We start from the raw sequence: 27921 nt of genomic DNA on the forward strand, positions 1-27921 counted from the left end.
CTGGCCTGGATTTCCATGTCTTCTGGCCTTCCCATCGAGCTTGCGCCTGAGCTCATCTCCCATCTAGCCGGCTGCAGTGGGCCTGTGCCGTTCTTGCCCCTTAGCTCCTGGTCAGACCTTCTCCTCCCAAGGGGTTCAGGCATCTCCAGTTCTGGGACAGTGTGGCCCTGTCCACCCACCCCACATGCAAACATGCAGAGATCTCTTCATCTGCCCTCCTGGCGACACCCCTCCCCCCCAGCTCCAAGCCAGCTGGTTTGACTGCTGTGGCAGCACAGGCATGGAAGGGGTTGTGTGGCGAGGGATGGGGGAAGAATGGCAGGAGGTGAGGGAGGGTTTGTCAGAGCTGAGTCTGCCCAAAGTCGCTCACAGCCTCTGTTCTCCTCCTCAGCGTACCTGGCCTATTTCATTGCGGCCTGTTGCCTGAACTTCCAGCGAGCCCTCGCCTTGGTTGTTATCACTGCTCTGGTCATCTTCTTCGTGGCCTGGGACTTCATTCAGAAACTCTATGGAGACCAGCTGTCGAGGTTGCTGAGCCCCTGTCTGAAATGCTTCCTGAAGTGCTGGCCATGGCTGAGATGGTGAGTCTGGCCATAGACTTGTCCGCCAGAAAGCAGCTTTCAGCTGGGCTGCATGTTTCACCAGGTGCAATGTGTCTCCATCACATCAGTGCACACCCATACCCCCATGGGCATAGGCAGCTGGGCTGGTGCGCACATATGGAGGTTCCCACAAACTGGGCAACCCTCCCCCACACACAGATGTGGCTTTAGAGACCTCTCCGGGGAAGGCTCTGACAGTTGCTGAGGGTGTGTGAAGAGGGATTGTGCCTCTCCATACTGATCAGGGCTGCAGTTTAGTTGTTTCTTTGAGTGACCCTCCTCTCTTACTTGATGGAAGCTGAGCTCTACGATTGGGAACTCACTCAAAGAGCAAACATCCCACTTTGGTCCGTGTGTTCAGGGCAGTAGGAGTATCCTGGGCTTTCCTGCCTTGCTGGGCAGATGGCACTTTGGCTTTGATGAGGCTCCTTGTCACCATGGAGGCACTTACTGGGATCAAGTCCCCTCTTAACCTTCTTTTCGATGAACTATAGACTGAGTAATGAGAATTGCATCAACTCCTTTACCCACAGTATTGCACTGGGAGGTCATGTTCAATTGATTTCCAGCAGGGATGTAACACATCTAAGCAAAGCAGGGACAAACTGTATTTACATAAGCACAGCCAGGATTTCTTTCCCATTCCAGCTGGCTGTAATGGAAGCAGTGATTCAGACCTTGCTTACAAAGATATACAGATCCAGCAGATTATGACATTGATTCATAGGTTACATGAGGTATTTTTTCCAAAACATCTTCGAGTTATGCATATTTGTATCTATAAGTCAATTTCATAAAGCACGGGGAGGGGTTGTCACACGTTGATAATATGCAAATCTGGTGGCATGATTCCCATGATTGGAATGTAAATAGCAGTGGGAACTGCTGGGGAGGGACAGAAGGGCAGCACTGGTCATGTGACTGCCTCCCATGTGACTTTTCCCCACCCCACTTCTAGCCTGGTGGAGGGCCCTGCCTCGTCCTGTCCCTAACCTGCCCCTACACTGCTCTTCCCTGCCCCTGCACTCTTTCCATTCCTAGTATTTAAGGAAAATGTTCAACAATACTACCAAAATTAGACGTTTTTAACTCAGCAGGCCAGATAACTTGTATCCATGAGATTGAAAAGAGCTGGATGAGGTGCTCACTGGACTCCTAATGATTTTCAATAACTCTTGGAATACCGGGGAAATGCTAGAAGACTGGCAGGAAGCTAATGCTGTGCCAGTATTTTAAAAGGGTAAAAAGTATGATTCCCATAATTATAGGCCAGTCAGCTTGACATTGATCCCAGGCAAGATAATGGTGCACCTGATATGAGACTTGAGCAATAAAGAATTAAACAAGGATAATGTAATTAATGCCAATCAACATTGGTTTATGGAAAATAGATCCTATCAAACTAACTTGATATGTTTTTGGTGAGAGTACAGGTTTGGTTGATAAAGATAATAGTGTTGATGTAATATAATTAGACTTTTTAAGGCATTCAACTTGGTATCACATGGCATTTTTATTTAAAAAACTAGAACAATATATAATTAGCATGGTATTCATGAAATGGATTAAAAACTGGCTAATTGTTAAGTCTTAAAACATTATTGTATATAGGGAATGACCCGACTGTAAACATCAGATCATAAACTTGGCAGATGAATTGATAAACTTGGCAAATGATACAAAAATTGGTGGAGTGGTAAATAATGAAGAAGACAGGTCACTAATATGAGTGATCTGGCTTGCTTGGTAAACTGGGTATAAGCAAACCAGGTGTACATTTTAATATGTCTCAGTGTTCATGGCCACAGTCACAGCATGGGAGACACTGTCCTGGGAAGAAATGACTTTGAAAAAGATTTGCGAGTCATAGGGGATAGGATAATCAGCTGAACATGGGCATGCAGTGCAACACTGGCCAAAAGGCCTAGTATGATCCTAGGTGAATCTCGAGTAGGAGCAGAGAGTTTATCGTACTTCTGTCTTTGGCACTGGTGTGACTGCTGGTGGAATCCAGGTTCTGGTGTGCATGATTGACGAAGGATGTTGATCAATTGGAGAGAACTCAGAGATGAGTCATGACCTTCGTTAAAAGGCTATAAAACATGCCAGCAGTGGTAGATTCAATCCGTTGAGCTTATCAGACAGGGCCAACTTATCAGACAGTAGGCACAGTGCTGTCGAAGCAAAAACACGCTCCGCTCTGTTTAGGCGGCTAACAACTGATTTGCTTTATTGATTAGTAAAGCAAAGTGAGCCAAACGTGGTTCCAGCAAAGTCGGGCCCAGTAAAGCTGCTAATACAATCAATCCTAGTATTTTTATACCCTTAGCCAAACAGTCTGACGTCAGGGCATCCAATTACAGAAATTCTTAATTAAATTTGGAAAAACAAAGCCTTATTAACAAGATGGCGGACAAGTACGAGGGAGTACATCTCCTGTCCCAACCATCCCAATTAACACATACCAATAGCTTATCCTGTAGGCCTCTTCTCACGGGGTGACAGAAAGTTTACTCTGGTTTACGTGCTTGAGAGAAAAGCTAAAATGGTTTCTAATATACAAGATGGCTTCTAGCTAAACATAAAATAGTTTCTACAGTGCCTAGGGCCCATGATACTTTTAGGGCACATGAAAATGTTTTAATGTCTTTTAAACTCAGAAGAAAAAATGAACTTTTAGGGTCGAAGAAAATGTTTTAATGTTTTTCTCACATCAGAAAAAAATGAAACTTTTAGGGACCACAAAAATCTATTAAATTTTGCCTAAAACAGAAAAAAATAAAATGTTGAAGTATTTAAAGTTATATCAAAAATAATTTTTAATATTCATATTATTATGGAGGAAGGAGCCAATGAAGGCAAAAGTGCCTAGGGCCCACGAAAGTCATAATGCAGCCCTGTTATCAGAGACAGGTTAAAGGGTGACTTGATCACGGTCTATAAGTAAGTAGCTATGCAGGGAACGAATATTTGCTAAGGGCTCTTTGATCTAGCAGACAAAGGTCTAACGAGAGCCAATGGCTGGATTGAAGCTTAGACACAGTCAGGCTGGAAATAAGGTGCACCTGTTTAACACAGAGTAGTTAACCATTGGGACAGCTTACCAAGGATCGGGTGGCTTTTCCGTCACTGACATCGTTTAATTCAGGATTGGGTGTTTCTCTAAGAGCTCTGCTCTAAGGATTATTGTGGCCAGTCGCTGGTCCATCCATACAGAAGAGCAGACTTGATGATCACAGTGGTCCCTTCTGACCTTGGAATCTGTGACACTATGGCTACGTCTACACTGGCATGATTTTCCGGAAATGCTTTTAACGGAAAAGTTTTCCATTAAAAGCATTTTTGGAAAAATCGCATCTAGATTGGCAGGACGCTTTTCCACAAAAGCACTTTTTGCGGAAAAGCGTCCATGGCCAATCTTGACGCAGTTTTCCGCAAAAAAGCCCTTATCGCCATTTTCAGGGCTTTTTTGCGGAAAACAGTACTGTGCTGTTTACACTGGCCCTCTTGCGCAAATGATTTGCACAAGAGGGCTTTTGCCCGAACGGGAGCAGAACAGTATTTCCGCAAGAACACTGACGATCTTACATGAGATCGTCAGTGTTCTTGCAGAAATTCAAACGGCCAGTGTAGACAGCTGGCAAGTTTTTCCACAAAATCATTTGATTTTGCAGAAAAACTTGCCAGTCTAGACACAGCCTATATGTTAATGATGCTGCCATCTTTAACGTGTTTACTGGAGTGCATCCCACGTCAGCTTCTCCATGGTTTGGCCTAAGGTCTATGCCAGGCAACCCAGCCGGTGCCTGAGCCGGTGTTGGAGCCCAAAGAACTCAAGTGCTGGAACACGAGTCATTGGGAGCCCCTGGGAGCTAGAAGAAGCAGCTGAGGGTAGTGTGAGAGCTGGGTGGAGGGGAGGGGAGGATGGCACAGGGTGTTGGGGGAAACCCATGGAGCAGGGTGACTCAGAGCCCATCTGCACATCCCTTTACATATGTAAGGCACCTGCTCCCTTTGTAGGGTTCTGCTGTCCAGGAGACCCCACTACCCAGTTCCCAACATTGTGTGGCATTACCGTGAGCTGCCCAAGGCTGGCTGCAGCATCCTGATTCCTTCTGTGCTGACCTGCCCCAAGGTCTCCACCTGGGCTCAGCACCCACTCCTGCTCTGGAAAGGAGCCACCTGGACTGGGACCAGCAGGAGCACCACAGCCCCCTTCCAAATGTCAGGAAAGTGCTAGGACAATGCTCCTATGCAGTTCCACCCTGACCTGAGCAGGATCTTACACTGCTGAGGCCATCTCGTCATCTGCCAGGGTGGGAAGGAGTCTCCTGACCAGCTGTGAATGGTAGAAAGTGTCACCCACAGATGCTGCTTTCTACACTGCAGACCGACTGAGGTCTTTGTCTCCCACCACAGGAGGTGGGAGGCTCCTGTTGGCATTGTCCTGAGCCATCCAGCCATCTTCCTGGGGGTTACTTTCCAGCCACTGCCATTGGGACAGCCTGAGGACAGCATGTCATTGCAGGTGGTGAAGGCCAAGTAGAGGCAGTTGCTGGTACTGACCGCTGGTTCTCTCACTGTTGCCCATAGGGGCAGCCTGTAGATATGACTGGAGGGAGAGCTGATCTGGCCATGTGCTGTCTGGTTCTTGCCTTGCAGGGTGTTCTGTCTGGCCGTGCTGGTGGGCCTGGTCATATGGCTGGCTCTGGACACCTCCAAAAGGCCAGAGCAGCTGATTTCATTTGCTGGCCTCTGCGTGTTTGTTCTGTTCCTCTTTGCCTGCTCCAAGCACCATGGTGCAGTAAGTGGATGTTTCCTTTGGGTTCTGCGCTCCCGTGCGGGAAGAACCAGCTTAGGCCCATGCTGCAGATGCTGCTTCTCCATGGGAGGGTCTCCCTGAGCAGCTCAGTGCTGTGTGTCCTGAGGGCTGAGGGTAGAGATCGTCGCTGGGAGAAGGCGCCCTCTTGTCCTGCTTGCATCTATTATCTCCTGGTGCCCCAGAGAAGAAGCATGGGGGAGGGAGGGGGTGGATGCAGCCAGTGAGGCTCACTGGCAGAGATCAGGCAGGCGGCATGGCCAGAGAACTGAGCATAGACCACCTGCTCCTGAGCCCCCATTCTGGCTCTCCAATGGACATTGCTCTGAACTTGACCTCTGCCCACAGTAGAGGGCGGAAATACTGAGCTAGGGCCAGAGATGCCAGGGGATTTGGGCACCTAATGCAGATAGGCACCACGTGGGGTTCACAAACCACTTAAGTGAACTTGGCACCCAACTCCCATTGACCCGCAACGTCACCTGATCCTGAAAATCTCACTTGGTGCCTCATTGCAACATCAGGTGCCTGAATCCCTTTGCAATGCTGCCCACCACCCACTTCTTGTTCAGGATGGTCACGTTTGCTCTGGGACTCAGTGGAACAGGGCCATTAACAGCAGAGGGCCTCTGAGAGAGCCTTGCATGTGTGCAAAGGGGGCTGTGTCCTTACACTGGGGTGCTTCCCCATCTCCCTTGCACCTTCCTCTGCGCTGTCTGCCCCATGTTTTCCTCCCACTCCACCCCTTCATCCTGCATTTTCAGAGCCCACCAGAGCCCTGGGATATTCAGAAAGCCCTGCCTCTCACTGGGCGGGGTCTTGTCAGTCACACAGAGGTGGAAGGCTCACTCTGGACTGGAGAGACCCCTGCAGAGCAGAGAGGGACGAGCATCTTGCAAAATGCTCCCTCAGCTCAGCACTGTGGGGCCAGTGCTCACCTGGTTCTGCCTGCTGCCTACTTTGGGTTTCTATGGCACCCGTCACCATGGCAGCTGCTGGCTCCTCCCATGAAATGACCCGGGGGCTGGAGTGGTGGGAGGATGGGACTCAGTGATACACAGGGCACTGCTTTGCTCTCCATCCCAGGTTGCCTGGAGAGCCGTCTTCTGGGGCCTGGGCCTGGAGTTTGTTCTTGGGGTCTTTATCATCAGAACGAACCCTGGATTTGAAGCTTTCCAGTGGCTTGGCAATCAGATCCAGGTACTGGGGCGCAGCTGTGCTAGCAGGCTGCCAGACGGGGAGGTGGGGTGAGGTGGAGTAGGCTGAGGCCATGCAGGCGAGGTGGCATGGGCCTGTTGGAAGCGGGGGAGTTGAGTGTGACGATTGAGGGGGTGGTGACGGGGTTGAGGCTGGCATGAGGTTGAGTATGGAGGTGGGAATGGGAGAGTGGGAGTGGAGAATCAAGGTAGGGCTGGGAGTGGGGTGGAGGATGGGGTGTGGCTGGTGCTGAGGATGGAGGTGGGGCTGGGCAGGCTGTCACAGGGACTTGGCATGACTGGCTGTTTTTTTAGCCATGCCAGGAAGCCAGGCAAGAGGCTCTGGGCAGGAGCGGCACAGAGACTCGGAGGGAGGACTAGTAAAGTTCCTTGTTCTGTGTTAGCAGAAAGTGGCTCCCTCTGTCCTGGGGCCCCATGGGCTCTGGCCCGTCTCTCAACTTAGCTCCCGTTAGCTCCTCAGTAAGCGGGGGCTCCCCAGCTGCTGGCACTCGGGGCAGCTTCCCACCTTGATCCCTTTACAACACTGCCATGATGTCCCCAGGGGCTGCTGCCAGATTGCTTGTCAGGCCAGACTCCTCCCTTGCACTCCTGGCTCACCTCCACTCTGTCCAGGGCAGTGGCTCTAGAGCAGCCCTCTAGGCCGATGGCCTCCCCACACCATGCAGTGCTAGACCACACTGGGGCTGGCTGGATTGGGGCTGGGAGCACGGGATGAAAGGAGGGGGACCTGCGGGGTGTCCCAGTGGTGGTCATGGTTCAGCAGGCCCTGGTGTATTCCCCAGGGCACTGCTCCCCAACTTGTCCCATCTCCCCACACAGATCTTCCTGAGTTACACCACCGCCGGCTCTGGCTTCGTCTTTGGAGAAAATCTGATCAAGGAGGCCTTTGCCTTTCAGGTCAGCTCGTGGGGAGGGCAGGGGGCTCAAGAACTAGCTTTTCGCTGGCCTGGCTCAGCCTGCGAGGGGATGCCCTTGGCACTGCCCGGGGCAGAAGGGTCTGCAGGGCGGTGTCGGGGATGGCTCATTCTGCCATTCTGTGCCCACAGCAAGAGCTAGCACTGAGAGCCCCCTGCTCTCTGCTAGCCCTTCAGGGCCAGCCCTAGCACGGCCGGAGTCCCAGGCTCACAAGCCGTCCTGCGCACGGCGCGGTTCAGTGCCACACCATGCCCCGCTGCAGGCCCAGGGGCCAGCTGTGGGGCCTCAGCCACCCCGGGCTCCCAGCAAGCCCTGCTCCCCCACGCTGACCTGCACGCTGGTTCCTCCTGCAGGCTCTACCGATTGTCGTCTTCTTCAGCTGCGTGATGTCCATTCTCTACTACACTGGTCTCATGCAGTGGCTCATCCTGAAGGTAAGGCCAGGCCCGGCCACTTGGGATTGCAGCTCTGGGACGGGGGCGGGGCCTGCTGGTAGGACCTGCCCCTCCCACCCTTTGCTCAGGGCTGTACAGGCCTTGGTGCCCCAGTGTTCATGTCAATACCAGCCTGTCCCCTCGTTTCACGAGGAGTAACGGTAGTTCGGAATAGGAAGCCTAATCCGAACTACCTAGTCCATGCCGCGTGTAGCCGCGGGCACGGAGTCCAAACTAGCGGACATTTAAAAATGGCGGCGCCCGGTGAGATGCAAATGAAGCCCGGGAAATTCAACTCCTATTGCCTACATTAACCACCCTAGTTCGAACAAGGGTGGTAGTGTAGACATACCCTCGGAGAATACCTGGGTTAGCCAGCTGGCTGGGAGCCCAGCTTGCAGTGTGGCACCCACACAAGTCCCAGGAGCTCCCAGCAGGCTGGGGCAGCAGGAATCCTTACGAAAGGGCAACACATGGCTGGAAGCTTTGTATTACATGTGACTCAGCCCCAGAGAGGCTGCCCTGAGCTCTCAGGAGCCCCCATGAGGCTGGGCAGTGCCTCCTGGCGTGTCTGCCTCGGAGGGCAAGGCCTTCGTGGAAGGTCAGGGGTTTGTCCTGCTTCTCTGCAGATCTCCTGGCTGATGCAAATCACCATGGGTACCACATCCACCGAGACACTCAGCGTGGCAGGAAACATCTTTGTAGGGCAGGTGAGAGCTGCTGGGAGGCAACCTCAGACTGGGCAGCACCAGGACATGACCCCCAAGCCCCTCACACCCCCACAAGGGGCAGAGAGCCCCTGGCCCTCCACCCAGAGCCAGGCCCTGTAGCCTGTGCTGTGTTTCTCCTGAGCCCTCACAGCCAGGAAATGCAGAGATGTCAGGGGCCCTCCCCCCGGCCTCTGGGTCTCTCCCAGTCCCTCTGAGGCTATGCTGGAGGCCAGGCCCCTAGTCCCATTCCCCCCCCCCCCAGAGGAGGGCCGTGCTGCAGAGTGTGCTGTTCCCTGGCAGTGCAGTGCCTGCCCACTGCTTCAAACTTCCCCTACATCCTTGGGGAGACCTGACCTCCAGGGCAACACTGAACCCGTGTCCAGGCCACAGCATCGGCTGGCGCTCACTGCCTTTTCTTCTGGCACAGACGGAGGCCCCGCTGCTGGTGCTCCCCTACCTGGCGGACATGACGCTCTCCGAAGTCCATGCGGTGATGACCGGGGGCTTCGCCACCATCGCCGGCAGCGTGATGGGGGCCTATATGTCCTTTGGGGTGAGCGCAGCACTCAGCACCCAGGCAGCATGTCCGGCAGGCCTGCCACCCATCCAGGCTTTACCTGCACAGGCCTGGCTTTGGCTTCTGGGGCCGGGTGCCATTGGGGATGCCAGGTGCCTGGTTTTCAGGGACCCGGTCACTCGACATGGCATCCAAACCAAAAGTCCAGTTACCCAGGGGGGGAGGGATCATCCTCCACCTGCTCCTGCTCCGCTGGAGTCACCTCTGACCTGCAGGCTGGCTCCTTGAGGTATCCAGTGAGCAAGGGGGCGAGGCCTGGGGGCAAGAGGTGGAGATGGGACTGGGCTTGAGGGAAGAAGCAGAGAAAGGGTGGGCCTTGGGGGAAGAGGCAGGACAAGGGCAGGGCTTTGGGGCTCAGGTTACCAGGAGTTAGAATGAGCCATTCCATGGATTGCTTTGGCTCTCCATGTGGGCTGAGATGGGATAGCGGCTGCACCGAGCGAGGCCATAGAGTCTAAAGCCAGATCTAGCTCACCTGCTATCGCAGGCCACGTGCCCCCGAGCCGCAGCAACGGGACTCAGACCAAAGTATTCCAGCCTTCCAGGGGACGTCTACACTGGAATCTGAGCCCGCAGCCAGGCCGGGGTGCTGACTCGGGTTCGTGGGGCTGGGCAGCTGTGGTGCGGCTGTTTGGACTCAGGCTGAGCCGTGTGCTCTCGGCCAGCTCTCGCTGTGCTGTGATCTCCACACGAGCCAGAACCCCCTTCCATAAAGCCCCCCAGAAGCCTGTCTTATGCCCATGCAGCTGCTGGACATGGGACAGACCTGCCTCCCCCTCTCCTGGGTGAGTCTGAGCCCTGATAGCACTGGGCAGGCTGGGAGCCCTGACACTTTGTCCAGCCTGAAGCCTGTAAACACCAGCTGCTGTCATGCTTGTCCTGGGGGCAGGTAAATGGAGGCTGGGGTGTGACAGGTGCAGCAAGCCCCTGGTTCTCCTGTCACTGCTGCCCTGCTGCTCACACCAGGCGCCTAGTAGTGTTAGTGTGCCCCGTGCCGGCAGAGCTGGGGGTATGAGGTGCCCGTGCATCCTGCCAGCGGGCACTCCTGGGCACTGTGCCAGGGCTCACCTCTAGGAACCTCCCCACTGTGTATGCTGCAGATTGACCCGGCCTCGCTCATCGCTGCCTCTGTCATGGCTGCGCCTTGTGCTCTCGGCATGGCCAAGCTGGTCTACCCAGAAGTGCAAGAGTCCAAATTCAAGAGCAAGGAAGGCGTGAAGCTCAGCAGAGGGTGAGTGGTGCAGTGCGGGGGTGGTGGAGGCTAACAGCAGCTGGCACTGGCTAGGCACCTTTGCTCTAGGGCAGTGGTTCTCAAACTGGGGCTCATGGACACCTTGCAAGTGGTCTGCAGCACGAGCTCAGCCCCCTTCACTCCCCCCACAACGGGGAGCCTGCACTGGCACTCCAGCCTGGTGTCCCCATCCCCGTGAGGTTGGGGCACCTGCTTCCTTCTGGGGGGCGGGGAAGAAAGACCCACGCCTCCTTGCCGGATCTGGCTCGCGCTGCCTTGAGGCTTTCCCAGCTGCTTCCATTGACCAGATTCCTGCCAATGGGAGCAGCAGGAGGCTGTGCCCAGAACATGGTGCTGGGAATGGCACAAGGTGCGAAAGCAAGTGCCCTCCACCTCCCATGCCCACCCCCCCCCACCTCCAGCCCCTCATGCATCCCCCCTGCTGAGACCCCACACCCCCAGCCTGCTCATGCACCCTCCCCCCGGCCAGGCAACCTATCTCTAGCCTGCTCCTGCATCCTACCTCCCACCCAGACCTCACGCTCTAACCCCTTCCTGCACCCCACCTACCCCCCAGATCCAGCATCCCCATCACTATCCCACTCACTGACAGCTCTGAACCCCTCATATTTTACCCAGACACATTCAGAGCCTGGTGGGGGGGTCTACAAAATCCACTAACCCCAGAAGAGTAAATCTGGCCCATAGGAAGCCCTGAACCTCAGTCCTCCCTGTCCCTCCCCCTTACACTCCCCCATGGGGCTGAAGCACCAGGGGAGTGAGGTGTCTCAGTCGGGGAGCCACATCAGTGAGGAGTGGGGGGCTTTGGAGGGTTTTTTTTGCTTCTCACTTGTGTGGCCCCCCAACTGATTTTCCTGTGGGTCAGTGGCCCCCGACCCAAAAAAGGTTCCCCAGCCCTGCCATAAATAGACAACATTGAAAGCTTTTGTGTTGGACATAAATTAATATTTTACTTTTTTTTAAATGAAGTTTGTAAAGTAACATGAGAAAGTTAAAGCGCTTAATCTGTTTCATACTTGTGATTAATATTTCCTTTCTTACTGGTTAAATTAAACCATCGTCCCTAGCTGCAGCACTAGCAAAGTTGCATGGGCGTAATTATATAATTAACGGTACGTTTCCATTAGCAGCTGGTGGTCCGCAGAAAGGTTTGCATTGAGCCAGGTAGGCCATGGGCCAAAAAGTTTGAGAACCATGCACTAGAAGATTTACCCAGCATTGCTTGGGTCCTTAACTCAAATACATTTTGTTTTTCTACATTTAAATCATTGCTCTGGGATGGGGCTGGGCATGAGGGTTTCGGTAGGCAGGCTGTCCTGGGGAGAGAGGAAAACCCCAGCCCTCGATCTACGCAGTAGCTTGGAGCCAGGTGAGACGCACCTCTCCATAGCGGTTGCAGTGGCAGTGGCAGTGGGAACAGGCTGGGGAGGGGTGCATGTCCCCTGGCTGGGTAACAGACAGACACACAAACTGACAGACTCTCTGAAATATATAGCAGATAGCTGGCCCTTTCTCCACCCCACCCCCTGCTGGCCCAATGGGATCAATAGCTGTCCGGGTCCCCATCTCTGGCCCCCTTGTGGTCATTCTACGGTATAACTGTCCCTCCTGCCAGACCTCTCCCTTTCCATTTTATGAGAAACAGTCGAATTCCAGGCACATCCCATTGCCCTGCCACGGCCAAGCCCTGACCTGGCTTTAAGATGGGTAAGAGGACGTTGCCTACCCAATGTGGTGGTCCCAGCACTTACCGTATAGGAGGAGTTTGTGAACAAACAGACTCACAGGTAGACAGCTGCACATTTCTAAACCCTATAGTACGACTGGCCTTTCTCTGTCCCTGCACACACATCTCAGTGACAGTGCCGAGACGTCCACTCCCACACTGCCCCGATGGCTCGGGACCACAGCAGTGGTGTGGAATTAGGGGCAGCGTGATTGAAAAGTCTGACACAAGCTGCTTTTACAGAACAGGGAGCCCTCTGCCATTTGGCACTAGCCCTCTCCCCACTGACCATTCTTGTGCCACCAGCACCGAGCAGAACATCTTGGAAGCTGCCAGCAATGGTGCGGCTGCCTCCGTGGGGCTGGTCGCTAACATAGCTGCCAACCTGATCGCCTTCCTGGCTGTGCTGAAGTTCATCAATGCTGCCCTGGCCTGGTTCGGGGAGATGGTGAACATCAAGGAGCTCTCATTTCAGGTACTGCCAGGCTGAGCACCTGGGGCTGCCCGCGCCTGCACGGAGTCGCCCCATTCTGTGCTCGTTAGCTCTACCCCTCGTCTCACACGGCCTCCTCTGACCCCGCCAGCAGCCCGCCCTCGTCCCACCTCTTCCTGCTTCATCGCTCCCCAAGGCCCTGCCCTCGTCCCACCTCTTCCTGCCACTCTCCCGCCCCAAGGCCCTGCCCTCGTCCCACCTCTTCCTGCCACTCTCCCTCCCCAAGGCCCTGCCCTCGTCCCACCTCTTCCTGCCACTCTCCCGCCCCAAGGCCCTGCCCTCGTCCCACCTCTTCCTGCCACTCTCCCGCCCCAAGGCCCTGCCCTCGTCCCACCTCTTCCTGCCACTCTCCCGCCCCAAGGCCCTGCCCTCGTCCCACCTCTTCCTGCCACTCTCCCTCCCCAAGGCCCTGCCCTCGTCCCACCTTTTCCTGCCACTCTCCCTCCCCAAGGCCCTGCCCTCGCTCCACCTCTTCCTGCCACTCTCCCTCCCCAAGGCCCTGCCCTCGTCCCACCTCTTCCTGCTTCATCCCTCCCCAAGGCCCTGCCCTTGTCCCACCTCTTCCTGCCACTCTCCCTCCCCAAGGCCCTGCCCTCGTCCCACCTCTTCCTGCTTCATCCCTCCCCAAGGCCCTGCCCTTGTCCCACCTCTTCCTGCCACTCTCCCTCCCCAAGGCCCTGCCCTTGTCCCACCTCTTCCTGCCACTCTCCCTCCCCAAGGCCCTGCCCTTGTCCTACCTCTTCCTGTCCTTGCTCCTCCCCTTCTCTAGGGTTGCCAGGTGTCTGGTATTGAACTGGACAGCCTGATATTTGCACCTTCTGTCCGGTAAAAAAATTCAGAAAATACCGAATATCTAAAATGTGTCGCTTTCTGGTTTTCCCGAGGCTCGGCTTGGGCGCCTGACGGAAGGCTGCTTGGGACATGCGGTGCAGCTTGGGGCAGGGGGAGCAGCTTGGGAATTAAAGGGACCACGACTCCATTTTGGCTCTGATCTTTTTTTTCTTCCTCAACAGAATTTTGAGCTTTTTTGGGGGGGAGGGGGGGTGTTCAGTATTTTTTGTGAAACCACCTGGCAACTCTATCCCTCCCTGGAGGTTCAGCTCTTGCTCCACCTCTTCTTGTCCTGCTTCGCCTCCTCCCCCCAGGCCTCCCCTCGCTCCACCTCTTTCTGCCGTTGCTCCGCCCTCTCTCCACCTCTTCCCACCCCTGCTCCCTCCCCAAGGTTCTGTCCTCACTCCACCTCTTCCTGCCCCCTCTGCACCCTCCCTCAAGCCCTACTCCCCACTGCCTCTCACTCACCCTCTTGCTTCCACCGGCCTCTTCTCCCCTCCCTGGGATTCCCCAGGCTTTGCCCTTGCTGCTCAGGCCTATGCAGGGGCTCCCAACTCAGAAACCCACTACTCAGCCCCGTCACCTACATCAGCACAAACCCGACTTGTCCCCAGAGATGTTCTTCTCCTCCAGGATCCCTGCCCCAGCCCAGCATCATGGCTCTCACCGCCTTCGCGTGGCTGGATCACCGAGCTCCTGCTGCCTGCCTCCTCCAAGCCTTCTGACAGTGGCAGTCCTGGCCCCCAGAAATGCTGCTCCTCGCTCAGCCTGCCCGGCTCCCCCCACCTCCACACCCAGGACTCACGTTCCACCTCTCCTTTCCTGGAGCAGGGGCTGGCGTGTGTGTGGGGGGTCGGGCTCCAGCTAGGGGTGCAGGCTCTGGAGTAGTGCTGGGGATGAGGCAGTTAGGGTGTAGGAAGGGAACTGGGGTGGGGTCAGGGGGTTTGGACAGGCTACAGACTCTGGGCGGGGGGGGGGGGTGCAGCCTCCGGGGCGAGGTCAGGGATAGGGAGTGGGCTCAGGGCTGAGGCAGAGGTTGGGGCACAGGCAGCGCTTACCTCAGGCGGCTCTGGATCCTAGGAGGAGGCACAGCGAGGGGGCTCTGTGTGCCTGCAGGCGCTGTCTCCACAGCTCTCATTGGCCGTGGCTCCCAGCCCAGGGGACCAGTGGGGACAGAGCCTCTGCATAGACACCAGAGAGACATGGCCCCTTCCGGGGAGCTGGCACGGAGCCTGCCTGAGCCGCCAGCCGAGCTTTTAACAGCCCGGTCACTGGCGCTCACCAGAGCCACCAGGGTTCCTCTCAGGCAGGTGTTCTGGCAACTCTGCTGTGTGAGCACCCCTGGGACAGTGTGACCCTGTTTGCCCCTGGGAGCAGCTGCAAGGTGCGAACCACGGCCCAGCCCCCGCCAGGGGTCTGCAGCAACACACCCAGTGCAGGCTGGCGCTGGGCAGTGGGGGAGCAGCCCAGGGAAGGGTGTGGGTCACACACACATCAGGTGTTAACCCCCACACTCCCTTCCCCCCCGGGGCTCTGTCCCAGGTAATCTGCTCCTACGTCCTGATGCCCGTGGCCTTCCTCATGGGGGCAGACTGGGAAGACTCGCCACTGGTGGCTGAGCTGCTTGGCATCAAAATCTTCCTGAACGAGTTTGTGGCCTACGAGCAGCTGTCCCGGTACAAGAAGAACCGGCTGGCGGGGCTGGAGGAGTGGAGTGGGGGCCGCAAGCAGTGGATCTCGGTGAGAGCCACCAGCTGGCACGCTGGGGAAGGGGCCGAGCAGCAGGCGTGAAGGGCTGGGGGCTGAGCTCAGGGACTCTGGGTATTGGGGTGGGCTGCAGGGAGGAGCGGATGGGGGTTCAGCGCACAGCTTAGAAACAATCTGCCTAGTGTCTCGGACATCCTGGTCCGGGCAGCGCCAGCCTGGCTCTGCCTCTGGCTTGAAGCAGAAAGCGCCAGGCTGTCCAGCGAGTGCCAGCTGCCACCAAGCAGGGATGGGTGCCTAGGCGCCGGCATGGCAGGCCCAGGGGCACCTTGGAAGCAGCACCTTGCTTTGGCAGATAGCAGCACCTGGCCAGGGGTGGGTGCTGCCAACACTGAGCTGTGTGGGGAGGGGCGAGTGCCTGCAGTGCCCCTCCCTCTGGCTTGCGCTGCTCCGGTTTGCACCATTCCTCCCTGTTAAAGGGAGGAGCTCTTGGCGGCTCTCCCAAGCAGAGGCGGGGGGTGGAGGGGGGGCGAGGGCCCATTGTCATGGGGGGGGGGGTGGCTCCATGGTGCCTCTCATCTGCTGTTGTACTATTTAGATGCGAGCTGAAACCATCAGCACCTTTGCCCTCTGTGGATTCGCCAATCTCAGCTCCATCGGGATCATGCTGGGAGGCCTGAGTGAGTTTGCAGTGCAAGGGGATGGGGGCTTGCGAGCAGGAGTGAAGCCTGTGGGGTATTGCTGGGGGAAGGCCCCAAGACCAGGATCAGGGCCCTACTTAACCGCTCCCTGCCAAGGGAGCTGTGCCAGGCTCCGCCTGGAGGGGGGGGTCATTCCATGCGGGACACAGACACAATGAATTTCTGCCACAATCTGCGTGGACAAGACATGCCAGTGGGAGGAGAAATAGATGCTGAGGGGCAGGGACTGGGCTCCAGTCACCCGGCCACAGAGCTGGAATTTACGTCTCCTGATGCCCCGTGCCCAGGCCCTTGGTGATGACTCTTGGGCAGACCACATGGTGCCTTTGTGGCCTGCTGGGAGGAAGGGGCGAAGTTACGTTGTTGAGCACCAGCATCACTAACCATCTACTCTAGAGAAACAAGCAATGGGAGACCAGCCCTTCCCACCAGTCGTGGCCACTCAGGGCTGTGACTCCTCTCACCTAGTTACTGGGCTACCCCAGTTCAAATTAGACACAAACATCCCTTAGTGAGCAGGGCGATTCTGTTATAAAGGGAATTCCCTTGCTGCCAGCCCAGCCACCGTGTCCTGCGCATCGCCCAGAGCCACAGGCCGCCGCAGCAGGGGGCCATCAGTGGCCCCTACCCGGCTTTTCCTGACTCCCAACTGGCTTCTAGGCGACTGGGCGCAATCTGTGTCCTCTGTCCCCCGTAGCCTCCATGGTGCCTCAGCGGAAGAGTGAGTTTGCGAGAATCGTGCTGCGCGCGTTGCTCACCGGGGCCTGTGTCTCTATGCTCAATGCTTGTGTGGCAGGTACGGGAAGGTGAACTGAGAAATTGCTGGGGGGTGGGGGCAGATAATCTGCGACCCCAGGTCAGTCCCTCAGAATGGGGGAGCGATGGCGGATAGGCTCACAGTGCTCTACGCTGGCCCATGCCCTCACGCCAGACACAACCTCCCTGGGACTCAACAAGGACCAGACAACCCCCTCAAAGTCGTTTTACTAGTGACCTGAGCCGAGCGTCTAGTTTCCTGCCGGAAAATCCTGTCGAAAAGGGGCCCTGGCAGTGTACGGCCACCACAGGCGGTGATGGGGAACCTGGGTCAGCCCCTGCTGGGGCCAGAGACAACTGGTGAGGGAGGACCCAGGAGGCCACCAACCATAGGAACCTCCATCTTGGGGAAGAGCTGGGACAAACCCCCTCTGCCCCAGGCCCTGCCTCCCCCAACCAAGGTGACCCAGGGGAATAGGGCCAGGGGGCCAATGCCAGCAGCAGGAGTTCCCTCCCTCCTGCCTCCCTGAAGCCCTGGCAGTGGGTGGCCTGGTCCCTGTTTTCCAGCTCCCCAGGGTGGCACTGACTCCCAGGTGGGCCTGGGCCATAGCAGCTTTCTGCCATGGCTCAAAGCCACGGCAGGGCTGGCAGCTCCAGGGGCTGGCTGTGCCTGCAGCCTGGGAGAGGCTCCTTCTGAGGGCCTTATGCTGTGTCCCGCTCCAGGCCTCTGGGCACTGGGGGAACACAAGGGCTTCCCAGTCAACCCTTTAACAGGCTCTCCTGCCCCCAGGCATCCTGTACGTGCCCCGAGGGGAAGTGACCGACTGTTCTGCCTTCCTGAGAGCCGCCACCTTCAACACCACCAGCTACGACATCTACATGTGCTGCCGGCAGCTGTTTGCTAAGTGAGTGTTGTGCCTTGCACTGGCCCACGGTTGGCTGGCCTGCCTCTGCGTCAGGCAGCTGGTGCTTTGGGAGCTAATGGGACCTGGACCCACCCGCACCAATCCAGGGTGGCTGATGCCCAGTATAGACGGTACCCCCTGCGGCGGATGCCTGGTTTGGCATGGAACCCCCTGCTGCCACTGGGGGAGCTCCACCTTCACTGTGAATGAAAAAACCCCTTTTAGTGCAAAAAAGGTCACCCAGCTGGGGACAAAAACTGCAGCATGAGGTATCCTGGTGCAGGGAAGGTGGGGAGGAGGGACAGGGAAGGTGTGCACTGCGGGACGGGCTGAGCTGGGTATGGGATGCCTGGGCAGGGGCTCAGCTGAGAGGCTGCGCAGCGTGAGGAGGGGCTCCCAGCCCAGGGAATGGTGGGACAGGTGGTTTGGTGCTCATTGGGCGGGTGGGAACGTGGGAGAGGTTGGGCCTAGAAGACAGAGCCCAACCTCAGTGGTTTGAGCATTGGCCTGCGAAACCCAGGGTTGTGAGTTCAATCCTTGCAGAGGCCATTTAGGGATTTGAGGCAAACATTTGTCAGGGATGGTACTTGGTCCTGCTGTGAAGGCAGGGGACTGGACTCAATGACCCTTTCACGGTCCCTTCCAGTTCTAGGAGATAGGCAATCTCCATCATTATTTATATTATTATTATTATCCCCGGGAGATTCACAGAGTGGAATGCAGGCCCAAAATAGCATCACCGTGGCTGGCATTCACGCCGATACTGGCCACTGGCAGCACGGGTTATGGCGTCCCAGGGTGATTCCAATGGCAAGGTGTCTGTCTGGTGCCCAACCCTGACTGCGCTCTCCCTTCCAGCACGGTGCTCAGCAGCAACGGCACCTTGTCCTTCACCGGCATCTGGGAAGGCCTGGAGAGCAGCACGGCATCTCTGGCCCAGTGCTGCGGGCACTACAACAACACAGTCTGTGTGGGGCAGCCCTAGAGGAGATGGGCAGGTGCCCAAACCAGCGCTCGGCCTCGGCGCCAGCTACCAGAGCCCATGTAGACTGTGGGAACAGGTGCTGGCCTCACCTTCTGCAGCACCAAGCGCACAGCCCCATCGGCCTTTCCTCCTTGGACAGCACAGGACAGCCAGCAGCCCTATGCCCTTGATGGGGTTTCCTCCCCCAGTCCCTGGGTCTGTGCCCACTAGGGTGGATCACAGCAACTGCCCAGGTCGGCCCTCCCCAAGCTGGGCCTGCCTGACGACCCAGGCCTTAGCAGCAGTATTGGACCATTTCTGGTAGGACTTGCTGGGGACTTTGGCTCACGCCCCAAGGCTTTGTTTATGTCAAAACTACCTGCTACTAAAACCCTGGAGAGCCCTGGGTGCCTGCCAGTTGTTTGCGGTGTTCCTGGCTGGACCATGCCACCGCCCCTCAGCCAGTGGGACTCTGCCCCTGGGGAGGGCCACCTTGCCTCGCCTGCGGCATTCAGGCCAAATGTTCAGGGTTCAGAGCTCTGGGGCCTGATTTTCAGGCATGCGCAACCCCCCACCCTTCCCCAGCAGACAAAAGCAGAGCAAGGCGGAGGGGCCGGATGCCAAGAATGAGCACATAGCAGGGAGCGGCGCAGCCAGTGGCGCAGGCTCCCAAGGGACGTGAGGCCTTCGCCAGCTCTTGGTGTCCCCGCTTTCTGGGAGACGTGCCTTAGCCACCCCCCTTCCTGTCCCAGCTCAGGGGTGAGGCGCGAGGCTCTCTGGCCTGCGGCACGTGAGTAGCCGGGTTAAATGGTCTAATGTTCCCCTCTGGCCTGGAGCTCGGGGCTTTACTTGCTCGGCCCCCGCCCCCTGGTTCACAAGTTCCAAAATGAGACACGCCCCGGTCAGCTTGTAGAAACAGACCCTCCTCCCTGGCCCCCAGCCCCACTGCATTGTGAGACTGGCCCCTCCTGCCTTCACACCTAGGAGCCTGACCACAGCTCCCCAGGGAGCTCCTAGACCCAGTGCCCTCTGGGCATGCTGAGCTGCCCCTTCAGCTCTAAGCTGCCCCATGCCTGGAGCAAGGAGTCACCTGGGAACTCTCCAAGAACGGGGGGGGGGGGCACAATGGCAAGGCCGGCTGCAGGGCAAGTTCCCCAGGGCTGCAGCCTAATGCTAGTGCCAGGCCCAGGCTGGGGGCAGTGCAGTGCTGCAGGAACAGCTGAACAAACACCTCCCTGGGGGCGCCTGGTTCTGGGGAAATCCTGGGCAGCCTCGAGAGTTACTCAAAACACGCCTGACATCTGCCCTGGACCCTGGTCCATCCCAGTTCCCTGCCTGCCCCTCCCCTTTCAGGCAGCTCTGGAACTTGCAAAATGCATCTTGTTCACAGGTGTCTTTGGCAGGGAGCTGCAGCCAGGCCCAGCTGCTCTCACGCTGCCATGCAGGGTCCCTGTCTGGAATGAGGCTCCGTGGCACAGGCGCCAATGGCAGCAGCTTTGCACGGGGGCGGGGAGCAGCCACATGAGGCCCATGGCGGCCTAGGGCAGGAGGAGCATCTGCCAGGACTCAGGAGGGGCTCGTCGCCTGGCAAAGGGGGACAGGACGCTCCAGGTGCCTCCCAGGGCACAGAGTGGTTACTAACGAGTGCCCAGGAGGCACAAAGTTATCCAAGCTGCTCAAGCCCAGCCCAGGCTGCAGGAGCTCCCGAGGGCCCTGCTCTGGCAAGGCAACTGGGCAGCACCGGGCAGGGGACTGTCACTGGCGACCAATATGCTGCACCATGACAGCGACTGCTCCCTACACCTCCCTAGGGAGCCCCAGGCCGAGAGGGGGCACCCTAGGGGCAGCTCAGCTCAGCCTCTGTGTAAGCTGCAGCAGCAGCGCTAGGTGCCAGCAGCATGTCTGGGTGTGTGAGGAGCAGGAGGAGAGGAAAGTACTGTGGTGCCACCTCTCGGCCCCTGCTCCGCCCTCTCCTAGCCAGCCGTGCAGAGATCCCAGAGCGGGGCAAGCCCAGGAGGGTCAGGGTTCCCCTACAGAGATGGCAGAGCTGGGCAAGGCTCGTTTGGGCTTGTTTCCACTGCCAGGCCAGCAGCCCAAAGGGAAGCCCAGTGAAACCCCACAGCACCGCCCACAGGGAAAGGGGCTTGGGGTAGAGCTCGGCAGGCGTGGGCACAGAAAGAACAGGAGTTGGGGGGGGGGGAGACTTTGCTCAGGGACATTCAGCAGCCTGCGGTACGCGAAGGGGCAGCATGGTGCTTGCGTCTTGGGTGCACCTCATGACCTGAGCCCGGGAGAGCCCCCAGCACTGGGCAACGACAGCCCCAGCTACTGCAGGCATGTGAATTACCCCAGACTCAGCAACTCCTCAAACTGCTTCCCTGGCCTCAGACTGGAGCAAGCAGCTGGGCATTTACAGGCCCCGTTCTCTGCTACAGAGAAGAGCACAACGCCTGTGTCTGCCCCTTTAAACAACACGGCAGCCCCTGGCCGGCCGGCTGGGAGGGAGCGGCCAAGAGGGCAGTTCCAGCCTCCCAGAACCCAGACGAGATCAGCAAGACCAGAAAATGGCCAACGACTGGGCTAGACCCCCGGGTGCACCAGAGCAGCTCTTGGCCCAGGGAGGTAGGGAACTCGCCCTCTGCCCCTGCTGAGCCGGCACCCCCAGCATGAGAACAGCCCGAGGCTGCACTGATTTGCACCAGCTGTGGGCCAGGATTGCTCCCTCCTCCCTTGTGCTGGCAGCTGGGGAGCAAGGGTCGGACTTGGGTTCAGGGGGGAATCCTCAGCTCTGCCTTAGGGCAGCTTTAAATCCCATTTGTGCTGTGGCAGCGCGACCAGGGCTGAGGGGCCAGGCCAGGCTTCAACAAGCTCACTCAGGGCTGCCTGGCTGGGCCATCCCGGTGGCCTGAGAGAGCAGAGCCCTGACGGCAGCCCTCCAGCACCAGGGGCTGCTGCAACGCCCCCACCGCCCAGCTGCCAACGTGCGCCCACGGCTGCAGCCACACCCTGCTCTCGGCAGGTCGCACAGGGAGGCTGTTCCTGGCCGGAGGACAAAGGGGCTCGCCAGGCCAAGGCTGGGTTCTCTCGCCAGCCCAGCCCTGCTGCGACGGAAGTGGCTGGGGCTGTGTGGCTGCAGCTGGGGAAGCGGCCTTGGGTTGACAGCGAGGGAGCTGCAGTGCATCCTGGCTCGGCTGGGGGTGGGGGTGTCTTCCTCCCCCTTGGAGGTTTGAAATGTTCTCTCAGAGGAGCAGGAGGCTTGAACTCATTGTCTCCAGCCCAGTCCCCGCTCCCCCCCTGCCCCGGCACCAGGCACCTTCCGCTCTAGGAACCAGGGAACGAAGAGGTGACGCTTTAATTGCGCCCGACGGGCTCCGAAGGTAACACATTCCCAGCTGAGGCCCCTCTCTGCAGTCTCAGGTGGGGAGGATGCTGCACTGGGAGGCGTGAAGCACACGCGGAAGGCTGGCTTCACGCTGCGGGGGGAGGCGTCTCTCTGGCAGAAGCGAAGACTCTGCCACCTGGTTCTGTAGCAAGGCCTGGGGGCTGCCAGACTTCCCGGGCCCAGGACATCACACACAAGGCAGGGCCATGCCCACAGGGCACAGAGGGGCCAAGCAGGCTGTCCAGTGAGCTCCCACAACAGAGGAGCGACGGGAGAGAGGCGCTGAACTAGCAAGGCGGGGAGCTACGGCAGTATGGCAAAGGGGCGAGCAGGGCACATGGAGGGAAGACACCAGGAGAGGCTGGGAGCTGGGGGGGGACGAGGCCTTTGTGACACACATGGAGCGCTGCAGGCCGGTGGGGCGGCTTGGCACAGTCCATGGGACACACAGGAGCACCAGCCTGCAGGGCGCTCTGCTCTGTTCGTCGCTGTTTGGATGACAGCCGGGGCCGGGGCCGACGGGAAGAGCCAGCGCTGTCCAGAGCAGGGGTTTGGAAACGAGCCGGGGTCAGCAGCAGGCAGTGGCCAGTGCCCCAAGTGGCCAGGCTGGAGCACTGCCCCAACTCCTCGGCATGGGGCAGCGCTGGGGCGCCTGCCCAGCCCGGGCCGCGGGGCTCGGTGGCAGGCTCGGCCAGCCTGGGTGAACTGTTGCTCTAAAGAGGTAAGAGACAGGCCGCAGGGCTCCCTGCCCGGCTGTGCAGGCCCTGCCGGGCGCCGAGCCAGCTCCAGCCACTAGCCTACGCACAGGGCGCCCCGCGCTGGCGCCAGCCGCCACGGCTTCACTCGCACACCACACAGCGCAGCGCGGGGGCGCCGGAGCAATGCTAGGGTCCCTGTCCAGGTGTGCGCGGTGGCTGCACCGAGCAGCCCAGCCCGGCTGGCTGCGGCTACTGCAGCAGGCCTGGCCTGTCGCTCTCCTGCACCTTGTGCTTCGGGGCCGGTTGGGCCTCCCCAGCTTCGGCGGATTTCCGAGAGGCCTTGGGGCTCACGGCGCCTTTGCGGGTGCCCTGGGGGCTCGCCAGGCCTTTCTTCGGCAGCTGGGGGCTGGACTGGGCTGACGGGGCCTTCCTGCCCAGGGAGGGGCTCTTGGAGCCCTTGGGTTTGGCTGGCTGCTGCAGGGCCTCCAGACTCCTCAGGCCCAGGAGCTCACAGTAGCGGTTACACTGGTGGACAGCAGCAAACTGGTCCAGCAGGGCCGGGAAGCAGCTCTCCTTCAGCCCCTGGTACCTGCCAACAGATTCACGCTCAGCACCAGCGCCCGGCCAAGGGGCTCTGGCCAGGGCGCCCACCCCACGTGCAGCCCAGGCCTGGCAAGCGGGGAGCCCGGGGGCTGGGGCTGCTGGCGGGTCAGAAGGGCTCAGAGCATTGCTGCACTGTGCTCACTCGCACAGGCTCAAAGCACCTCCGGGCCCTGCCCTTGTGCTGCCTTCTCACCCAGCCTCCCCCCACCATCCCCCCAAGGCGCTGGAGCGTGATGGGGAGGGCAGCAGGGAGGTGGCCCACGGCTGACCAGTGCAGGACAGCTCTAGGGATGTCTGTCCAGCCAAGCGATGGGGCGGGGCACATGCAGCCCAGCGCAGGGGGGCCCCCAGCTGCCCAGTCACTTACCCCTTCAGCTTTGTCGCTATCCTCACATTTGTGATCCTCCAGCCCACACCTGCAATGAAGGGAACAGTCACCAGCCTCAGGCGGAGCCCTGCCAGCTCCCATGGCCGTCAGCAGGCGCCTGGCCACCGACTGCCCAGGGCAGAGTTGGCCCAAGGCAGCTGCATGTGGGGAGCGCCAGCTCTCTGCAGTAGTGGGCTGGGCGGAGGGGCACAGGCGGGGGTCCCAGCCACCCCTGCACGGGCTGGGTGGCACAAAGGGCACTGGTACGGGGTCCCTGCAGGGTCCCAACAAACCATGCTTAGGCCCTGAGTTGCCCTCTGACTGCACCTTGAACTCAGTCCCTGCCCGAATTCCTCCTCCCAGTGCCAGGCTCTGAGGCTGAGGGGGGAGCTGGGACCGGCCAGGCCCTTAATGGAGTCACTGTGAGGCCCAGGGCGCAGAGATGGAACATTTCACAGCGGGCCAGGTTGGGCTGTGAGCGGGCGCTGCCCGTGGTCACCCTGTGGCAGCTTTCGCCGCAGCGCCACCAGCTCCACTGGGACCAGGCATTCTCCGCATGTCAGGCCCCAGGGGGCTGGAGTTGGGAGCCCCCCCCAGTCGGTTAACCACTTAAACCTCATGGGGAACCAATTCAACAGGCGTTTACATCCCTAGCAGCGTCCTGGGCAGGGCAGGGAGCCCAGGGCTTGGCGCCGCCTCAGCCGGTACCTTCCATGTCTGTCACCAGGATGTTTCCATTTGTCCACTGGTAGAGCCAGTGCTGGAAGGCGCAGCACTTCTGCGCGATCTCCGAGCTGCTCCGCACGGCCAGGCTGCCGTCCTGCTCCTTCCCGCAGTGCCGCTCGAAGGGCCCCGCCAGGTCCTCCTCCAGCGTGGCGTAGGGGACCGTGTTGGCGGGTCGGTAAATGAGATACAGAGGGAGGATCCTGGACAATGGCAAACGGCCGGCTCAGCCCAGGGCAAGTGCGGACGTCGGCCCACGTCCCAGCTCCGCCACTGGCTTGCAGAGCGCCTGGCAGACCCCAGCCCAGAGCCCAACTGGGCCAGCTCCGGCCTGACCGTGAGCTGCCAGACATCAGCCATGTCAGTCTCGGGGCCCGCTCGTGTTAGCCCCAGGCCCCTGGGCCCTTCCCACGCGATGCGCCCAATTCAGCTTCTGGGCGCAAGAGACCGGAAACAGGCCACTGGAGCCGGGGGAGGCGACTGTTCTGGTGCCACCCACCACATGCTCCCACCCCCCCGACACTCGGTGCGGAAGGAGGCTACGCTGCCCTGTGGCCCCGGCGTGCTCCACAGACACCCATCCCCGCAATGATGCTCCATGAAGCTGCCCTGTGGCCCCAGCATGCTCGGGATGGAGGGTAGGGGCCCAACTTACTCGGGCACCGCACCGAAGTCTGGGATGGCCCGGGCTTCAGCCGCAAAGATCTTGCAGTACTCCCGGCTGGAGTTCTGGATTTTACACTCCTGGGGGTTCAAAGAGAGTCGTTACCTGCCCCAGCAAGCTGGGCTCAGCATCCTGCTCCCCCGCTGGCAGTGCCAGGACAAAGGTGACAGCCCCAGAGCGCCCACAGCCTGTGTGGGTGATGGGCGAGTACCGGATAGCTAGGGAGCAGGGTGCAGGTGCTGACCCCAGCCCCGCAGGCTGGTGTGACAGCAGCAAGGCCAGGAGCAGAGGAGCAGGAAGGCCGCTGGGCAGGCACAAGGGGCAGAGGCTGTGGGGAGCAGGTCAGGAGCCTGTGCCAGGGCAAGGGGAGGCGTGTTCCGGAGCTGGGAGAGGGAATGTGGGAGGAGAGACGAGGCCAGAGGCCAGGGCCAGACAGGCTGGGGGGCACAGGGAGGTGCTGAGGAGCAGCAGTGAGTTGGGGGGCAGGAGCCGTGTGCCGGATGGGGGAGGGACACACTCGGTGCAATGCCAGCAATAAAACACAAGCCCAATCTCCCCACATGGCAGGAACGAGGGGGCGTGGCCTGGGCCCACCTGGATGGTGATGTCGTAGTTCTTCTCGATGAGGGTGTTCTCGTTCTTGGTCCCGAAGACGATGAGGTTGTGCACTTTGATGATGCAGGTCCGACCGGACTCGAAGACGGGCTCCAGGCCGTAGATGGCCCTGACGCGACAGGCCTTGCGCACGAACCCGGCGCCCACCTCCATGTCCTCGCTCACGATGCGCCCAAAGAACTTGTCCCCCCAGTAGCCCGAGTCGGCCAGGCCCTTGGCGAACACCATGGGGGTCATTTCGATCTCCTCGCCGACTAGCGGGAGGAAAGCAGCGAGGGGCTCAGCAGGCAGCAGGCTGGGCCCCTAGTTCCCAGGGGGTAGCGAGGGCTGCAGGCTCAGCCCCGCAGGAGGGAGTGGGGAACGCCTGAGTGCTAGCGCCCCTCGGGTCGACAGGTGGCGATCAGCACGCCTGGCATCCGGCTGGCATGAGCCAGAGCCTGGCGCGAGCCCTTGCACGCAGGCTCCGGCTCGTTTGGGAGCAATGGCTGGCTCCAGCTACGCTGGGCTGTGTGGTCCCCCTCCCACCGGGCACCCTGCCCCACACCGGGCACCGCAGCAATGGCCTGGGCAGCCCGCACTGCTCCTCGGCTGCTCCCACTTTACCTTCAATTTCTTCTCTGGAGACAAATCCCGAGAGCACTGGAGGAGAAATGAAGGTCGTTAGTGCCCTGACGGGGCCGGACCTAGGAGCCGATCATCCCAGACCCCTCCCTGCCCTGGGCTCTGGCACGTCCCTGAGCACCCCAGGGACACCCAGAGCAGCTCCGTCGCCCAGGGCGCCTGGCCAGAGACGGGCAGACAGGCCAGCTGCTGCCCTTCAGGGGAACGGGCCAGGCCCAGCCACTGGAGGGACTCACAGCGCCAGGCCCGGACTCGTTCCCTGCCCCAGGGTCAGATCTCTGGGGGGCAGCGCATGGAGAAGGCTCTTTGCTGCTGGCCAAGTATCACTCGCATTCCCCCCGCGGGAGCTTGGAATCGCAGCCTCCTGGCTCCCACAGCTACCATGCTGCTCCCAGCCACCAGCCATGCCCCCTGCCCTCCCCACTCCGGCCTCCGCCGCCCCGCCCCCATCACCCGGTACCCAGTAGAGTTGCCAGGGTTTGAACCGGACAGTCCAGTGTTTGCGCTTCCTGTTCGGGACACACATGGAGACAACGGAATTGTGGGGCGTTTTCTAACTCGGATGGAGCGTAGATTGGGGCGGAATGGCAAGTGTGTCCGGTATTATTGTTGAAACCATCTGGCAACCCTAGTACCCAGCCCCCGCCACCCAACCGCCCCCTTCTCCTCATCATCCGTCCCAGTCCCTCTCCTGCACCCTGACCCCCCCCACTCTCCTGCCCCCATCACACAGTACTCAGTGGCCACCCCCGCTCCTGCCCCCCAACTGCCTGTCACCCACCTCTCCTGCCCGTCGCCCAGGATTCAGCTCATTCCGCCTGCCCCCGCCCGCCTCACCTTCTGCGCTGAGCAGGAAGTCGGTGGAGTCGGAGCCGTACTCGTTCTCGATGGTGCACTGGTACACGCCGCAGTCCTTCCGGGACGCCTGCACAATGGCCAGGGCTGCCTGCCCCTCGTCGCCGGAGCTGAGAGAGGACGGAGCCAGCCGGGGACCAGGCTGTAGTGTCTGGTCTGTGGTAGGGCCTAGGAGCCCCAGCTGCGGAGCACAGCCCGCAGGAGCTGTACACACCCACCCCTCAGAGCCTGCATTCTAGCGGAGCCGCAGCGGGGCGTGTGTGTGTGGGGGGGGGTGGACCAAAAGCCAGGCCAACGCTACCGGGGACAGCACCCCGAGGAAGGGATTTGCCCCTGTGACCCAGGGAGATCTCGGGGGGGGGCGGGGCGGGGGCCTCAGAAAACAACCTTACCCCTTCGTGACACTCCGGAACTACTGGACTATTACGGTTTCCTGTCCACTGTGCTTGGGGAGAATTAAAAGGAAGAGGGACCCCACCCTCTCCCCAGCAGCCCCCTGGAACTCCAGCAAGGCAGGCTGGAAGGACTGGAGGACAGCTGCTAAGATGCATCACCTACAAAGCATGATGCAGGTGGGGACCCTCCCTCGCATCCTCTGCAGTGAAGACAGATGCAGAGAATTGATTTAGCTTCTCTGCATGGGCCTTGTGGTCCATGAGTGCCCCTTTAGTGCCTTGATGGGCCGGGGCCCCGCTGATGGTTCAGCCAGTATCCCACTTACAAACTGGTTTGCTGTCGGTTGTTAGTTTTTTGCTAGTTTCTCTTCAAAATTTTTTTTGGGGCTAAT

General features: G+C 59.3%; 2 protein-coding genes across 10 annotated transcripts in view; one reads left to right on the forward strand and one right to left on the reverse strand.

The window, feature by feature from the left end:
* Positions 1–19010, forward strand: part of LOC102457463 (sodium/nucleoside cotransporter 1-like) — a 45689-nt gene extending 26679 nt beyond the window's left edge. For 3 of the 7 annotated variants that reach the window (XM_075897453.1, XM_006128026.4, XM_075897454.1), the window contains exons 5-18: positions 392–581; positions 5265–5406; positions 6508–6621; positions 7458–7535; positions 7907–7987; positions 8617–8697; positions 9125–9250; positions 10375–10505; positions 12559–12727; positions 15119–15316; positions 15879–15960; positions 16679–16777; positions 17528–17642; positions 18501–19010. In XM_075897453.1, coding sequence (XP_075753568.1) covers positions 392–581; positions 5265–5406; positions 6508–6621; positions 7458–7535; positions 7907–7987; positions 8617–8697; positions 9125–9250; positions 10375–10505; positions 12559–12727; positions 15119–15316; positions 15879–15960; positions 16679–16777; positions 17528–17642; positions 18501–18627 — 1733 coding nt within the window. In that variant the 3' untranslated portion in view covers positions 18628–19010. Of the gene's footprint in view, positions 1–391; positions 582–5264; positions 5407–6507; positions 6622–7457; positions 7536–7906; positions 7988–8616; positions 8698–9124; positions 9251–10374; positions 10506–12558; positions 12728–15118; positions 15317–15878; positions 15961–16537; positions 16778–17527; positions 17643–18500 lie in introns of those variants that run through there. The other 4 variants (XM_075897456.1, XM_075897455.1, XR_012895809.1 and 1 more) reach the window with 4 other exon arrangements.
* A 2925-nt stretch (positions 19011–21935) lies between these two features.
* ALPK3 (alpha kinase 3) overlaps positions 21936–27921 on the reverse strand; it is a 52763-nt gene continuing 46777 nt past the window's right edge. For all 3 annotated transcript variants that reach the window (XM_075897451.1, XM_075897450.1, XM_075897452.1), the window contains 7 exons: positions 27117–27244; positions 26262–26297; positions 25638–25912; positions 25035–25123; positions 24365–24582; positions 23657–23705; positions 21936–23275 (listed from right to left, as the gene is read on the reverse strand). In XM_075897451.1, coding sequence (XP_075753566.1) covers positions 22936–23275; positions 23657–23705; positions 24365–24582; positions 25035–25123; positions 25638–25912; positions 26262–26297; positions 27117–27244 — 1135 coding nt within the window. In that variant the 3' untranslated portion in view covers positions 21936–22935. The remainder of the gene's footprint in view (positions 23276–23656; positions 23706–24364; positions 24583–25034; positions 25124–25637; positions 25913–26261; positions 26298–27116; positions 27245–27921) is intronic.

Source organism: Pelodiscus sinensis, chromosome 14, assembly GCF_049634645.1.
Source record: "Pelodiscus sinensis isolate JC-2024 chromosome 14, ASM4963464v1, whole genome shotgun sequence".
NCBI classification, from domain to species: domain Eukaryota; kingdom Metazoa; phylum Chordata; order Testudines; family Trionychidae; genus Pelodiscus; species Pelodiscus sinensis.